This window comes from Lampetra fluviatilis, chromosome 5, assembly GCF_964198595.1.
Source record: "Lampetra fluviatilis chromosome 5, kcLamFluv1.1, whole genome shotgun sequence".
NCBI classification, from domain to species: domain Eukaryota; kingdom Metazoa; phylum Chordata; class Hyperoartia; order Petromyzontiformes; family Petromyzontidae; genus Lampetra; species Lampetra fluviatilis.
The window spans coordinates 24,342,882-24,358,952 of record NC_136279.1 but is presented as its reverse complement, the minus strand read 5'-3'; the positions used below and the strand labels follow the sequence as shown (position 1 = coordinate 24,358,952).

The 16,071-nt window shown below is 44.9% G+C and overlaps 1 protein-coding gene across 1 annotated transcript in view; it reads right to left on the bottom strand.

The window, feature by feature from the left end:
• Positions 1-3,636: 3,636 nt before the first annotated feature.
• The window catches only part of NOP10 (NOP10 ribonucleoprotein), a 14,883-nt gene continuing 2,448 nt past the window's right edge, over positions 3,637-16,071 (bottom strand). Inside the window, exons 2-3 of the mRNA XM_078857251.1 lie at positions 6,028-6,172; positions 3,637-4,381 (exon numbers count right to left, since the gene is read on the bottom strand). Coding sequence (XP_078713377.1) covers positions 4,241-4,381; positions 6,028-6,081 — 195 coding nt within the window. The 5' untranslated portion in view covers positions 6,082-6,172 and the 3' untranslated portion in view covers positions 3,637-4,240. The remainder of the gene's footprint in view (positions 4,382-6,027; positions 6,173-16,071) is intronic.

The following is a 16,071-nucleotide window of genomic DNA, read 5'->3' as shown; positions in this document are numbered from 1 at the left end:
TCCATACACCCAGCCATCAAATTCACTATGGAGGTAGAAAAGGATGGTAAGTTACCATTCTTGGATGTTTTAATCGAAAATAGACCAGATGGCTCAATGGGACACTGTCTACAGGAGAGCCACCCATATGGAGGTCTACCTAAAACCTGACTCCCACCATCCATCCCAGAAGAATTCCCTCATCAAAACTCTACACCATAGCGCTCAATATATTTCCGACCATCATCACCTAGCCAGTGAACTGGAACACGTACACCAAGCTCTCAAGATGAATGGATATTCAGACTACACAATACGTAAAGCTATCACCCCAACCGTTGGGAAAGAGCCATTTGAGGACCTGATCAAAACCATCACCTTGCCATACATAGCAGGGGTCACCAAAATATTTACAAAATCATGAACAAACACAAGATCCAGGTTCGATTTAACACAGTACATAAAATTCGTGATCTGTTCCCATCTGTGAAGGATGTGATCCCTGACATGCAATACCCCAGCGTCTACAAACTAAGCTGTGTCTGTGGCAGTAGTTACATTGGGGAAACTAAGCGACATGTCTCGGACCGTGTTTGTGAACATAAGGCAGATCTGAAATACGGTAGGACCAACACCTCGGCCGTGGCTGGTCATTGTGTTAATGCGGTGGGCTCACGAAATAGATTTATCCAAGACGAAGGTACTTTGCAAACCCACTGGCTATCAACAAAGATTAGTTCATGAAGCCATCCATATTAAAGACACAGACACAATTTCAACCGAGAAGATTGGTAGAAACTGAGCAATCAGTGGAAGGACGTTATTAACCACTTTAAGTCATAACTGGCTGTGATGTTTCCATCCTACCTTCCAATGATAGTTGTTATTTGCGGCTCTCTGATTTTACATGAACAGGTTACATTTCTCACCCACCTCGTGCGCCGACGTGGCTGCGGCTCTGCGATCTTACATTACATGCTAATTTCTCTCATTAACAGAGTCACCTCTGTGCGCTCGTCGTGGAGGTCGCCCTCCGATCTTACATGGATTGGTTAATGAATTATGCATTATTGGATGAATTGTTAATTAATATATGATTTCAAATCATCATGTTATAGATTCATGGATCGGTAGACACGCCGTAAGATCAATGGACTGACGATTGCCCCAATGGCAATGTAACCCAGTTATAGAGAGGTTATAGGGTAATAGATGAAGAGATAAATTCATCCCTTTGTGTGGTCCTGAGCCTGACAAAATTATATAAATGTAATATTGTAATTGTTGTCCCGAGATGAATGGCTGTATGGCTCCCCACCAGCTCCGTTCTGCACCTGAGCAGCATTGCGTACGACCGCTACGTGGCGATCTGCCAGCCTCTGCGCCACGCGGAGCGTGCGAGCCGCGGCCGCACCGCCGTCATGCCGTTGGGCCGCTGGTTCGTCGTGATGCACCACAACGCCCCCATCGTGATGGGCCTCATGACGCCCGACATCGAGGATGCCGTCGCCAGCGCCTCCTGCCCGGACAAGTGCGTCGTCCACATGAACGCGAACTTCGCGGTCAGCGATGCCCTCTACTGCTTTGTCGCGACGATGTCTGTCATGGGGGTTGCCCGTCGACAGGCCAGGTCCGTCCACGGTGCCGCCACTTCCAAGTCGTGGGACCCAAGGCGTCCGGTGGGACAAGCACGGTACAGTGGGCGTCGTTAAAACGCGAGCACAACGCAACCAAGACGTTGGCCATCTATATCTTCTGGCTGCCCACTTCTCGGTCGGCACGGTGGAACCGTTCAAGGACTTCACGACGAACGCCAACACGTGGGAGCTAGTTGTGTGGCTGAGTTACACGAACTCCACCGTCAACCCCCTGCTCTATGCCTGATTCCACCACTTGTTCCGCTACGACTTCAAGCTGGCCATCTCCTGGCGACCAGGACACTCGATCTCATGTACCGCAGACCTCAGCGGATCAGACGAGACGACCATGGACTCACAGTGGCAGCACCATCATAAAATGTGCGCTCGGAAACATTGGATTCATCAATTTCATTTTGCATGGCATTTACTTTAATTGGCTCAAAGTATGAGAAAGGGGTTTCCCCTTTTTTCTGGCAACAAAACAGGTGTTGAGATGTTAAAACACCAAACTGAAACCTTTTACAAGGAATCATGTCTGCAGTAACCACAATACCTGTGGTCTGAATGCAAACAAAAAACATACTCTGATAATATATGCATTGTCTTTGAAACTGATTGGTCCACCAGAGATAGCTTTCGTTGAGCCTAGTCTCAAAATGGCGTTAGACCAGAGGACGCCAAAAGGCGTACAGCACCATCAGAGTAATGAGATCTTTGGGGTGAGCAGCTACATCATGGGAGCTCCTTTGCCAGTACCAAAACATGAGAATAGGGTTTCCCCTTTTTATTACACACTTTTATTTAAGTCACTCCGTCTGTTGTCGTATCCTTAAAATATCTTGTAACTCAATTTTTACCCACTTCCCAATGTGCTATCGACTGCAAACTTGGTATACTTATGTCATACTGATGGAAATACTATATTCTACTATTAAAAAAATATTTTTAAACAATCTTTTTTACGGGTCTAATTGTCCACGCTCAACTCACGTTGCCTGTAAATCACCACGGTCCCTTAATGCAGACGTGATTTCTATTTTGGTGCTGGCAAATGAGGTCCCATGATGCATTTAACCTATAGCATTAACTTATTTTTTATTATGAACCTGAAAGGTTTCGTGACCGGTATTTGCACGTGGTTTATAAGTGGGTTTTCTTCGTAGCTTTCCAGGGTAAGGCAGCAGCCGAGACTAGAGGCAACTCATTGAGAGCATGTTTTGAGGGCCAAAGGGAGTAGGCAAGGTTCCAACCCAGGCCTCTCAACCGTCAGTACTTGTCTCCGAACTACAGTACATTCTTCTGAGTCTAATGTCCTCATGTGGCAGTGTTTTGGCTGTATGCGTAATGCTAGCTGCAACTGCACTTAAGTCTGGACGATCAGGTGGAGGTTGTTTTATATATGGACACGTCTTGAGTAGGTAAACTGTTGAGTCTTGACATGAATTATTTTACCTAATTCATAAGTGGAGCAGCATTGACTACAGCTTTGCGATGGCGGTTTGATATGGGATGAAATTGTTACAAAGGTAAAGTTTCACCTGCCTACAGATGACAACTATCTGAACATTGCGTAGTCGGGATTTCATGGGACTTTAGCCACGAGTGAATGTTTTATTGAAGACCTTTCACTTGCAGCCTATTCATTGTGGGATGTGATTTTTTATACCCTGCTCATCTGTCTTCTCCTGGTACAAGAAAACGAACTGCTGAAACCCTGCTGAAGCCTTAACTGTTTTGTTACTGTTGCATCCTCAGATGTGCTGTGCTGCCAATTGCTATGCACCATACTTTACTGTGGTAGGAGATGCCGTGTAATGATGCCAAAAACGGACCCACCGTTACAAGTTTTTTCACGTGAGCCAATCGGTACAATAATCCTAATATTCTGCCTGACTTTTTGAACCAGGAAGTTACCGATTTACTAGTTGCCATTTAACACTACGATTAAATGATAAAGTTTACACATTGCACCAATAGTAACATTTACGATTCAAGTGAGAATGAGACAAACACGTGGCACCAGTAGTATTTTTATTTAAAATCCCACAAATCACGTATATAATTCAATGTAATCTTACACATTGAGTTTGTGATGTACACTGCATTGCTTTGCTTCTACTCTTAAATTAAGTTGTGGTCTGGTGAAGGGGCTTCATGTACAGATCTTCTCAAGCAGGGTCTGCCAACCACTGTGGGCCCAAGACAGCCATCCGGGATGAGGGGGTGGCACAGAAAAGGGTTCACACACATCACCAGATGCAGGGGAGCACAGACACCACAGGTTTAAAAACTCCCGTTCTGTCTCCAGTAATTGAGCAGGGTGATCGAGTGATTGGCACTGGCCTGGGCAAATAGACCCTGCCAATACCACCGGTCTACCATGGCCCATGACTCCACAGCAGTATGTCCAGGCCTACACCACACAGGCTTGGGAACCGGCCTGGGTGGGGGGAGGGTATATGCTGGAACCAAGCCGGGCTTCTCTTGTGCCACCGAGTTGCTTGGCGGTCTTCCTGGAAATGCGGAGCAAGCAATTGTGCAGGATGGTCGTCTCAGTTGGTCACCTCCCCCCGGAGTGAGCCATCTCTGGTGGTGCCCAACCTGCCAAGCCCCCACGTGCCTTACAGCACGGGCAGAGGCTGCTGCGTGAGCAGCAATCCGAAGCGGCGCTTCAGCATAATACGGTGGCGCGAGAACTTGTCATCGGGGGAGAAGCGTGCGGGGTGGGCAGACAGTGTGGGGCCGCCCTTGGGGTCCTGCTTCTGTGAGGAACAAGAATCACCGCACGTCTGATTAAACACAGTACCTATCTCAAAGAATCACACACACCCTTCTCACAACACATATAACCGCATTAGCACAGCATATATCTCAATAACTAACATACAACTCAAGACTAATGACCACATCAGCAATGCACATCACAAATGGGTCCGCTTTCATCATTTTGGGATGTGCTCTGTAATGTAATATGGTATTATTTATACGGAATGGGTTAAGTTGCTATCTACATAGAATTGCATTAATTTAGCAGGCATGGACACAAGGATGTGAACATGACCAAATCACCCAGAATGCATCTTGGCAGATCACTGAAGCTAAGCAAAGTTGAGCATGCACAATGCCTGCACAGGCAACCACCATAAGAAACCACCAAGGCTGCGGCTCTACATTGCAGGCAGCAGAGGCCGATGCAGTAAGCTCCATTTCTGTAATGTAGTATGCTCACATGTATAATGCGACTAGCTTTCACCAACCCTCACTGTGACCAGCATGGGGAAGTACAGTCAAATAACTCTTACACTTATTAACTGGTAGTTGATATTTTTTTTACCAAAACTACGTTTGCAGTAGTACACAAATACAAATAAAAAAACTCAAACGCGTTCGTCAATAGCACTGCCTTAAAATAAAAAGTACAAAGATTTGGATTGCCTACTAACATATAACTCTGCACGTACCGATTTAAAGTCGGATCAGGAAAGTTTTTTTAAATGTAATTCTTATCAGGCCTCATGTTTTAAAGTGCAGTCTCCAAATCGTATCTCCTATCTCTGGGCTGAGACCGAAACGTCGCCTATTACATACATTCCCCGTGAAGGCAGAATTCTTGGCGAACGTGTCGTGTTGGGTTTCCTGTGGTGTGCAATACAAAGGTGGTGGCGTCGGTGCCGGCTTGTGGACCTGCAGCTGTGCGATTCACCGTGCGCAGCTACGCGCGCCTGGGCCTCCACGTGCTAAGCAGCTGCTCCATTCTGTGGCAATGTACAATCCACTGCCTGCCTCTTCCCGCCGTCTATGTATATGGCCACTCGCAAGTGATTATGCGGTCCCATTACAGTTGTCTGGTTATTTCATTATCTTGTGTACAGGTATCTTTGGCGATATTGCTTTGAAGGCCACGAGCGTGTGGGCGTTGTGTAGCAGCACTCATTTACGTAGGCCGAAATAATCAAATGAGCTGTGAAGATCTTTTCACAGATGTCCGGCAGGCGCGGATCAGAAAGTTACAATACAAAAACCGACAGGAGTACAAGGTATAGGAAAGCGAGACAATTCAGGAAAATTAATAAAGGGGCTCGCAATTCACTCAATGTAACGGGCGCAAAACAGTAGCCTCCTTCACGTATCCGGACCTTGGCGTAAAATAAATAAATAAATATATTTTTACACACCTCGTCTGCCACACGGTTTGGGAGGGGGAGTTCGTACGTGCATCAGCGATGGCTTCGACACAAACATTTGGCGTTTAATCGGCAGAGCTGAGGGGGGTCTCATTTCCGAGGCAGCCGCGGTGTAGGCCGCGCCGGGCCTACACAGCAAGGGCGCGCCGCACGGCACGACGAGACGGTATCCCCCCCCCCAAACCCCCACGGCCGCTCGCTATCTCTGAGCCGTGCACGCTCACCTTGAGGGTGTAGACCCGCTCGCCCGCCTCGTCGACGTAGAACTGCAGGAACATCTCCGCAGTTGCGCGCTCCGCTCCACGTGTCGGCGCCTCGAGCGGTGTGGCGGAAGTGTCTTCTTCCGAATCCGGAAGGGGGCGTGTCGAACTGCAAGGGGGCGTGTCGAACTGTAAGGGGGCGTGTCGACCGGAAAGCAGCTGCCTCTTCCGGAAAAGGCAGAGTAGTCGGAAGACGTTCAAGTTTACAGGAGCAGGCACGGACAACACAGTCAACATGGCACAGCACAGACCCCACACTCGACACGGCACAAACGCAACAGGTTCAATACATCCATAATAGAGGTTTTTCGGTTAGATCGCGTAAATATATAAATGTGTCGTTAAAACCCGCCACCACCCGACACAGCCAACTAGTAAGGGTTGTCACGTCAACAGAACGTGGCCAATTCGTCACGAGTACAGCACTAACCGGTGTGTTGGAGAGCCAAGCCACAACATTGAAAATCTGAGTACGACGTTTCGCCAGTAATTACAACTAGCTTCATCAGGCGACAGCCAGATTTGTGGAGCAGTCTTGCTGGTGGTGGCGGGTTTTAACGACACATTTACGCGATTTAACCCAAAAACCTCTATTATTAATGATATTGGTGGCGAAAGTCTACGTGTTAAACAGGCTCAATAAATGTACCAGTCTTGTTGGGTCTTTCATTGACATGCTTATCTCTCTGCTCCAGCAGACCCACCTCTCTCTCTACCCCCCCTCTCTATTTAAGGCCTCGACACAGAGGCATTGGGTCTCCGTGTCTATGTTGTGTCTCTCTCTGTGTGTCTTTGTGTTGTCTCTCTGCTTGTGTGTCTGTCTGTGTGTCTCCGTGTCTGTGTTTTATCTGTCAAATTTAGTTCTACCTGATGACGGTTGCTTGTGTTGCAATCGAAACGTATTCTATTATTTAATTAATTTTCTTTCTACGTGACTTTACCGAAAGAACCAAAGAGTATAATTCGTGCAGTCACGAAAGCTTCAAATCAAGTTTAGGCTCAATGTAACCACTCTATGAATGTTGAGGCGCCGTGTTGATGCTTAGTATGCTATCTATTTTTAAAAAAAGTTGTAAATGTCACATTTTTCAACGAACGTAACTCGTGTTTTTTACCCCCCAAAAATAAAAATTTTCCACTTTTTTAATGTTTGCTTTCACCTAACGCTTTGGCGTTAGTGCCACCAGAGGGCATCGAGTTACCAGTACAATACGGCACAGTATTGTAGTTTAATCGTAAAGGAGCTATATTCAATGTCGAAGTTTGCTAGTACTATAGTATTCTTTTTGGTTCTTTCGGTAAAGTCACGTAGAATGGAAATAATAAAACAACAAATAAAACAATAAAATGATTCTCACGACGTTTTGGCCACAACGCAAGCAGCCGTCCTCAGGTGGAGAGCAGGTCTGTCGAGTAGATAGAGCCTGAATGACAGACCTGCTCTCCACCTGAGGACGGCTGCTTGCGTTGTGGCCGAAACGTCGTGAGAATCATTTTATTATGTTTTATTTTTTGTTGTTTTATTATTTCCATTCTACGTGACTTTACCGAAAGAACCAAGAAGATGAATCCCTGCAGTCACGAAAGCTTTAAATCGAAATACTATAGTATTATTTATGTCCACCAGAGGGCAGTCACACGTAGGCAGATAGTTTAGTATCCATAGTTCAGTGTATGTCGACCATAAGCCATCACGTTTTATTGTGTTTAACCAATTGCTGCTGAAATAATGCACTCCCAGATGGCTGTGTAGCTGATGGGATGCGGAAAAAAATACTTGTATTTATTACTTGCACAGATATGGAAAGAAGTAGTGTCTCCTTTTGTAAAGCAATACATTTTTTCATACAATTATAATTTTCTACGTGACTTAAGTTGCCCATCATATAAAAACAGATTCTGATTATTCGCATGGAACTTGAGCCATTTGCAAACGGAAGTACTCCTGAATAAATATGTATGTACTGTATATATCTAAAATTTGTTTGGCACTGTACGTAGTCAACCGTGCTAATCGGGTTGTGGGGGAAGTACAACAAAGTAAACACAAAAATCTGTTTTAAAGAAATGAGTTTTCAATCCAGATTTAAAAGTACACAGCTCCAGTGGTTTTCCAATACCGGAAGGAAGAGCGTTCCAGACGGCTGCAGAAGCGCATCTGAAAGCGCGCGATGCGGTGACTGTCTTTGTTCGATGGCTATCCGAAACATGCTGGTTTATGTTCCTTGACGAGATATGTGAACTGGGGGGTGTAGAATTAGAATCGTATTAGAATTATTAGAATCACACTGTACGGTAATCGAATCACTCTATCCACTGCTGGATGAATGTACCATCTCAATGGAATCGAATAGCTGTATACAGCATATATTAAAATTAAACCTAATCAAAACTCATAATGCATGACACACGATGTAAAAAATAAATGTAACAAAAATAAAGATTGTAAGAAGGCCAAAACTCCTCCCCAGGGCGCGCTCTCCACATGCTTGCGTGGACTGCCCGACTCAATATCGGAGCGTGTAAATTCACAACCCGGCCACTGAAGACATCACAAGTGCTGTGTTTACACTTTGGCTGCCGAAAGGCGACAGCGTGCCTGTGGGGGCTGGGGGCATCACGTGGTGCCTTGTCGGGTTGACGCTGGAATATTCCATAATTACAGCAAGCCCGGGCTTGTCCCACGAACGTAATGTGCCGGCAGAGTTTGTCTGGTGTAAACTGGCAATGCTGTACATCAGTGGGGTATTTGGATTCACACGTAGGCCTTAGCTACTAATATTATCCATAATAGAGGGGGTGTTTGGTGGGTTAGATCGTGTCAATATAAATGTTTCTTTAAACCCGCTACAGCCAATTATAAGGTTTGTCATGTCAACATGCCAATTCGTTACTAATTCAGCACACCCGTGGGTTGGAGAGTAAACCCATAACATTTACACTTCGAGTACGTTTTGCCGGTGATTACATTCAGCACCATCAGGTGGCAGCCACAATTTGCTGTTGCCTGATGAGGCTGGTTGTAATTACCGGCGAAACGTTGTGGGTTTATTCTCCACCACGCTGGTGTGTGGGCTGGTGGCGGGTTTAACGACACATTTATATTTACGCGATCTAACCCAAAAAAAACTTATTGGAATGTGGATGTTAACATATGGGCTCCGTGTCGCCTTGTTGACAAGTTGTGTTACGTTTTCTACGCCACAACAATGAGGTTTTATAGGATGCAGTATTTGGTTTTCCAACATGAATACGTTCTTTTGGAATGCATCTTGTTCATCGACCAGGTGACTCCTCGGTAGAGTGGCTCGCAATCTGAAGTTTGCGAGTTGAAATCCTGGTTTGGGGTTGACTAGCCCATCATCCAATAAGAGTTTGATACGAATTATCACCTCATCTTGGGGAAGTCAACAGTGGTTATATCCAGGACTTGCTTCAACAGTCTCCTATGATTTGGCCTTAGACTTAGACGCACAGAGAGACCCACAGACTCACAGAGAGACCCATCGACTTACATAGAGCCATCGTTCTGCCCTAACAGTCTCCCACCATCCGCTGTTCGGTCTCTTCCCCTTGGCCGTCAGAATAGTGTAGACCACTCCAATGCCCATCCTGCTTACATGCCGTTTTGAGCAATATAGTCCTTCTGTAGAATCTTTACAAGAGCCATTGACACGTTCAGACCAGCACTCAAATTCCACGTGTCCACATTCTAACTGGTTGTGCACAGAAGGCATGGAAGTGCAAAGACAATTACAGAACACAACCTGTTTTAATACAGAGCAGAATATTTCAAATATGAGCCAAATAACTGCAATAACCTTCTGAGGTAACCGCACAGATGCATTCGGTTTTTTTTGCCAGGAAGCGTCTTACAGTGTGACAAACAGAAACTCATAATTAGAACATTGAACACAAGCACCATCTGCGCATTCGCTCGGGGTTCCCTTTTATCCTCCCAGCGTGGCCTCGCTCCGCCCCGGCCACGCTCCCCGTCTAGAACCTACGAGCGGGTTCCCGGGCTTCCCTCACGTGCCCCCTCTGTAACCTTTCCCCTACATCCTTCTCTCTGGTGTATCACGTGACCTGCTGACAGACAGAGCTGCTGCAACTGCAGATCCCCTTCTCTGCCAGCAACCAGCGCTATGCTACGTAGTGACCAATTCCATGTCACTACATATGCATGGCCATTTAGCAATACATTGCTGTAAGAGGGCTTCCCGACACCGTGTCGGTCGTCAGGGTTTTCTTGACCATACTTTTTGATGATATAATTTGACTGTGCCGCAATGGTCAGATCAGGTTGGTGAAGGCGGAGAGCAAAAGACGTGGGAGCCTAGAAGTGCAGCATAACAAATAATTTCCCTGCACTGCAGTCTGCTGCCCACCACATGATCTCACAGGGTATAACACCCTTTATGCATGGTTGTCGCCCATTCAAGACAATTTAAGCTCACCTTTGCTTATCTCCTTTTTTTTTTACACTAATGTGCCCATTCAGGGGTGATTTGGCCATATACACACGACATATACAAGCTCATTACACTTCTGTGTCTTATTATGTCGGAATTTTATTTGCAGTTCCATTACCATTGTATAGCCGATTTAAACAAAAAAATTCCCCCAAAGGTATATACGATGACAAAATGCGTTATTGCTGTTGTAAATTACAACTTACAGAACACATCGTCTCTCGACGAGTTGGGTTGCTACCATCCGGATTTCACGCAGAGATGGCGTCTGTGTCCGGATGGCAGGAATTAATTTGTACCGAGATCTCGTGCCGGTATTATGTTCACATTTATCATAGTAAACTGCAGGTTTTTATTTTCAATTCTTACATATGCAAATATGTTCAGGAGCTAAATACCAATGTCGTGGTCTGTTGGCTGTGAGAGAGCTTCAGGGGAGAGTTTGTGTAGTTTATATTCTTTCGTTTAATGAGTGCAGACCACAGTGGTTTGCTACATGGTCCATGACCACAAGGGTACTACGGTAGCTTGAAGCAGCTGTGCATATCAGTCTGTTGATGTTCTGTGAGCGGTTAATGGCTACACCGTTATCTTCCAAGAATGTAACATCCAGGAGGTGCGATGTTTGGGTGTCAAATGAGGTGCTTATTCTGGACATACACGTTGTTCCACTCTGTTCGCCAGTGTTCTTCCGGATCTGGATGAGATTCTAGGATGGTGACAGCGCAATGCCAGAAGAAGGGGGATCAAGACTTTAGTTGGTGGCGAGGTACATTATTTAGGTCTTTGTTGATGGGAAGTTGTTGTTGGCAAGACAGTCTCTGCGGATATTTGGTGGAAGAATGTTCGCCAGAACAGGTAGCCAGGAGAGTGGGTGTCGGTTTCAGCATTCCAGTCATGATGTGCATCGCGTTATTCAATTGTGTATCGAGCAGTTTTGTGTACGAGCTTCCGGAGCAGGCTGGAGCGCAGTACAAAGGACGGCAGTTCGCAGCATATCAGCTGAGGCGTCCAGGTTATTCCTGCAAGTTTCCGTAGCAGTTTTCATATACAGTGAGGGAAAAAAGTATTTGATCCCCTGCTGATTTTGTACGTTTGCCCACTGACGAAGAAATGATCAGTCTATAATTTTAATGGTAGGTGTATTTGAACAGTGAGAGACAGAATAACAACAAAAAAAATCAAGAAAAACGCATGTCAAAAATGTTATAAATTAATTGGCATTTTAATGAGGGAAATAAGTATTTGACCCCTCTGCAAAACATGACTTAGTACTTGGTGGCAAAACCCTTGTTGGCAATCACAGAGGTCAGACGTTTCTTGTAGTTGGCCACCAGGTTTGCACACATCTCAGGAGGGATTTTGTCCCACTCCTTTTTGCAGATCTTCTCCAAGGCATTAAGGTTTCGAGGCTGACGTTTGGCAACTCGAACCTTCAGCTCCCTCCACAGATTTTCTATGGGAATAAGGTCTAGAGACTGGCTAGGCCACTCCAGGACCTTAATGTGCTTCTTCTTGAGCCACTCCTTTGTTGCCTTGGCCGTGTGTTTTGTGTCATTGTCATGCTGGAATACCCATCCACGACCCATTTTGAATGCTCTGGCTGAGGGAAGGAGGTTCTCACCCAAGATTTGACGGTACATGGCCCCATCCATTGTCCCTTTGATGCGGTGAAGTTGTCCTGTCCCCTTAGCAGAAAAACACCCCCAAAGCATAATGTTTCCACCTCCATGTTTGACGGTGGGGATGGTGTTCTTGGGGTCATAGGCAGCATTCCTCCTCCTCCAAACACGGCGAGTTGAGTTGATGCCAAAGAGCTCCACTTTGGTCTCATCTGACCACAACACTTTCACCCAGTTGTCCTCTGAATCATTCAGATGTTCATTGGCAAACTTCAGACGGGCATGTATATGTGCTTTCTTGAGCAGGGGGACCTTGCGGGCACTGCAGGATTTCAGTCCTTCACGGCGTAGTGTGTTACCAACTGTTTTCTTGGTGACTATGGTCCCGGCTGCCTTGAGATCATTGACAAGATCCTCCCGTGTAGTTCTGGGCTGATTCCTCACCGTTCTCATGATCATTGCAACTCCACGAGGTGAGATCTTGCATGGAGCCCCAGGCCGAGGGAGATTGACAGTTCTTTTGTGTTTTTGACATTTGCGAATAATCGCAGCAACTGTTGTCACCTTTTCACCAAGCTGCTTGGCGATGGTCTTGTAGCCCATTCCAGCCTTGTGTAGGTCTACAATCTTGTCCCTGACATCCTTGGAGAGCTCTTTGGTCTTGGCCATGGTGGAGAGTTTGGAATCTGTTTGATTAATTGTTTCTGTGAACAGGTAACAAGCTGAGATTAGGAGCACACCCTTTAAGAGTGTGCTCCTAATCTCGACTCGTTACCTGTATAAAAGAAACCTGGGAGCCAGAAATCTTTCTGATTGAGAGGGGGTCAAATACTTATTTCCCTCATTAAAATGCAAATCAATTTATAACATTTTTGACTTGCGTTTTTCTGGATTTTGTTGTTGTAATTCTGTTTCTCACTGTTCAAATAAACCTACCATTAAAATGATAGACTGATCATTTCTTTGTCAGTGGGAAAACGTACAAAATCAGCAGGGGATCAAATACTTTTTTCCCTCACTGTATCTACGCTCACTGGTCAGGGTTTCGTATACAGTGGAAAAGGTGGCAAATCTAGACAGTGTATGACGATGTGTTTTTGGCCATGACAAATTCCCAGAACAAGACCCCCAAGTCCCCCGTTAGTCCTGTGTTGCCGTTTCGTGTTATTTTAGATTTGCTGTTAAGAGTAGGGAGCATGAGTTTGAATACCTATACACACACAAGAGCCACCATCGTCGTGTTCAGACAGCAGTCAAGTTTCTGTCTGGATAAGTGGATAGTCGAGACCGCAATCTAAGCATACATTGACATTTCTTTTGCATTTACAAAATGTAAGTACTTTTAGAACACGTAAACACATCATCGTGAGTGCCAAGTGGTTCAGCGGTAGAGCAAACGGCTCGCAATCGGAATGTTGCGACTTTAAATCGTGGTTGGGGGATAATAATAATGTTAATTTGAGACTCGCCCCCGCCATAGGAATGTCGAATTGCCACCGTTAGCTCAGGGCTATAAACAGGAAACTCACTAGTTACTACTGGCAAAGACTAATTAGAGAATCCATTGAGATTGAGAGAAACAGAAATAACTTTAATCGCTCAGACAGCTACAGGCTTAGTGCGGCCTGGAAGCGTATTATTAAATAAGATGCATTACAATTCCTTATAAGGGAGACAAGCACTAACTGATTATTAATGTAGCATAATCACAATAGAACACATTCCAAATGATTACTAATCTACAACTCGCATCGTAACAATAGCCTTATTACTAATCAAGTATATAATTACAATAACCCCCCCCCTCAAATCTTTGCACCTGATGAGTTAATGAGTTAATGATGACGTCACCCTGCTGCTGCTCTATATAAGAACGGGAGACACAGCAGAGCCTCACCATTCTGGCGAATTGCCCGATGATGCTGGATGCAATTACCAGCGAAACGTCGTACTCAAATTGTAAATGTTGTGGTTCCACGCTTCAACACACCGGTGGGCTAAAGCAGTGAACTATTTGTCTTTTGTCAACGTGACACTTTTTTTACTGATTGGCCGTGTCGGGTGGTGGAGGGTTACGACACATTTATAAATAACGCGATCTAAACCCAAAAATCGTTGATTATGAGGAAACTCACGTTGTCTCAGAGCAGGACACCGCTTTGACTTTGAATAGTGCCAAAATGTTCGTATTATTTTTAGACTGTGCAAATATGGTTAGGCATACGATTAAATAATTTCCAAACACGACAGAAAATCTATAATAAACATAAAGCTCAGCAGCTGCTTGGGGCTATTCAGCAGGCTTCACACGATCCTATTAGGCAATTATTTGCCCCCGCATTCTCAGTCTTATTGCCATGGCATTCCCAGGGAAACGCGTCACCTGTGGAGCCATGTGATTCCCTCTCCCCAGCATCGCGCATGGAACGCCAGGGTGAACAGCGATTCAGTCACCCTGCTTTGTTTCCTGCTATGGAAATGAAACGTGCACCCTTACCAGAATTCATTGTGAGGAGGTATTTAAGCGTACAGGAAATAACAATAGTTCTAATAATGAGCATCACCAACGTCACTTTTACAATTCGGCTTATCCTGGTCTCCTGAGTTCTCACATGGTTAAATAACATATACATGAAACTCTACACACTTCATATTATTTCTCGAGCACATATTTGTTTTATAGCTGAGGGGCCTTTGCAAGAGAGATATCGATGAGACCACACCTGGTTCGAGATCGAGGATTGCCCCGACTGTCTATGTGTCTTGTGTGTTGCAGATTTGACTGCGCAGTACTTAGAAGTTAAAGCAACTCATTGATATTATTGTAATTTTTAGTATTTTTTTATTATTATCTCCACCCTTTCACAGTCCTAATATTTAAAAAACGTTATGGTCGCATAATAAATTATGTTCACTCTTGAATTGAAATGTATTGTAGTATTGTGAATGGAAGTATCAACTCTTAAGCTGCTATATTTAAAATCTAAATTGTATGTTATTGTTCTTATTCACTAATCAACGGAGATGTGTTTTAAAAACTAAGCGGTGAGTTTAGCTAGGCCATGCATCGGATGAGTCATTCGCCTCTATTTTCCATGACATGATTCACAGCAGTAGCTGGTCGCCACCTGACTCATCGTTTGACAATAGGATACGGAAAAAAAACACGTGAATCTGTACACACGAGTGAATGTGATAATGATAATAATATGCACTGTCCTTGAAGTTGATTGGTCCACATCCGAGACGGCTTTCTTTAGAGCCTAGTCCCCATTGGTGTTGGACCAGATGACACCAGAAGGCGTATCAGAGTTGCTTCTTATTGTTTGCTTTTTTGACTACTTGTGTTGTGGTTATTGCAAACATGATGCCTTGAATAAAGGTGTCAGTTTGTACCAGTTTAAAAGGGTAAAAACCTACTACTATATTTTGCCACTGGTAAAAGAGATCTCATAGTGTAAATGCTTACCCCGAGCTATCAAGACTCTGATATTGCACTGTGTTTGAGTTGTACGCCTTCTGGTGTCATCTGGTCCAACACCAATGGGGACTAGGCTCTAAAGAAAGCCGTCTCGGGTGTGGACCAATCAACTTCAAGGGCAGTGCATATTATTATCATTATCAGAGTTGCTTCTTTTTGTTTGCGTTTTTGACTACTTGTGTTGTGGTTATTGCAAACATGATGCCTTGAATAAAGGTGTCAGTTTTGTACCAGTTTAAAAGGGTTAAAACCTACTACTATGCTGATGAAATGTTATTTTATTTTATTTCTACTTACGTGACTTTACCGAAAGAACCAAAGAGTGAGTACTGATGAAATGTATCAAGCCTTGGAGAGATGTCTGTTGGGGATGCGTCAGTGACCCCCTTGAGCACGGAGATGCGTGCCACGACCGTACTGCCACTCTAAAGGG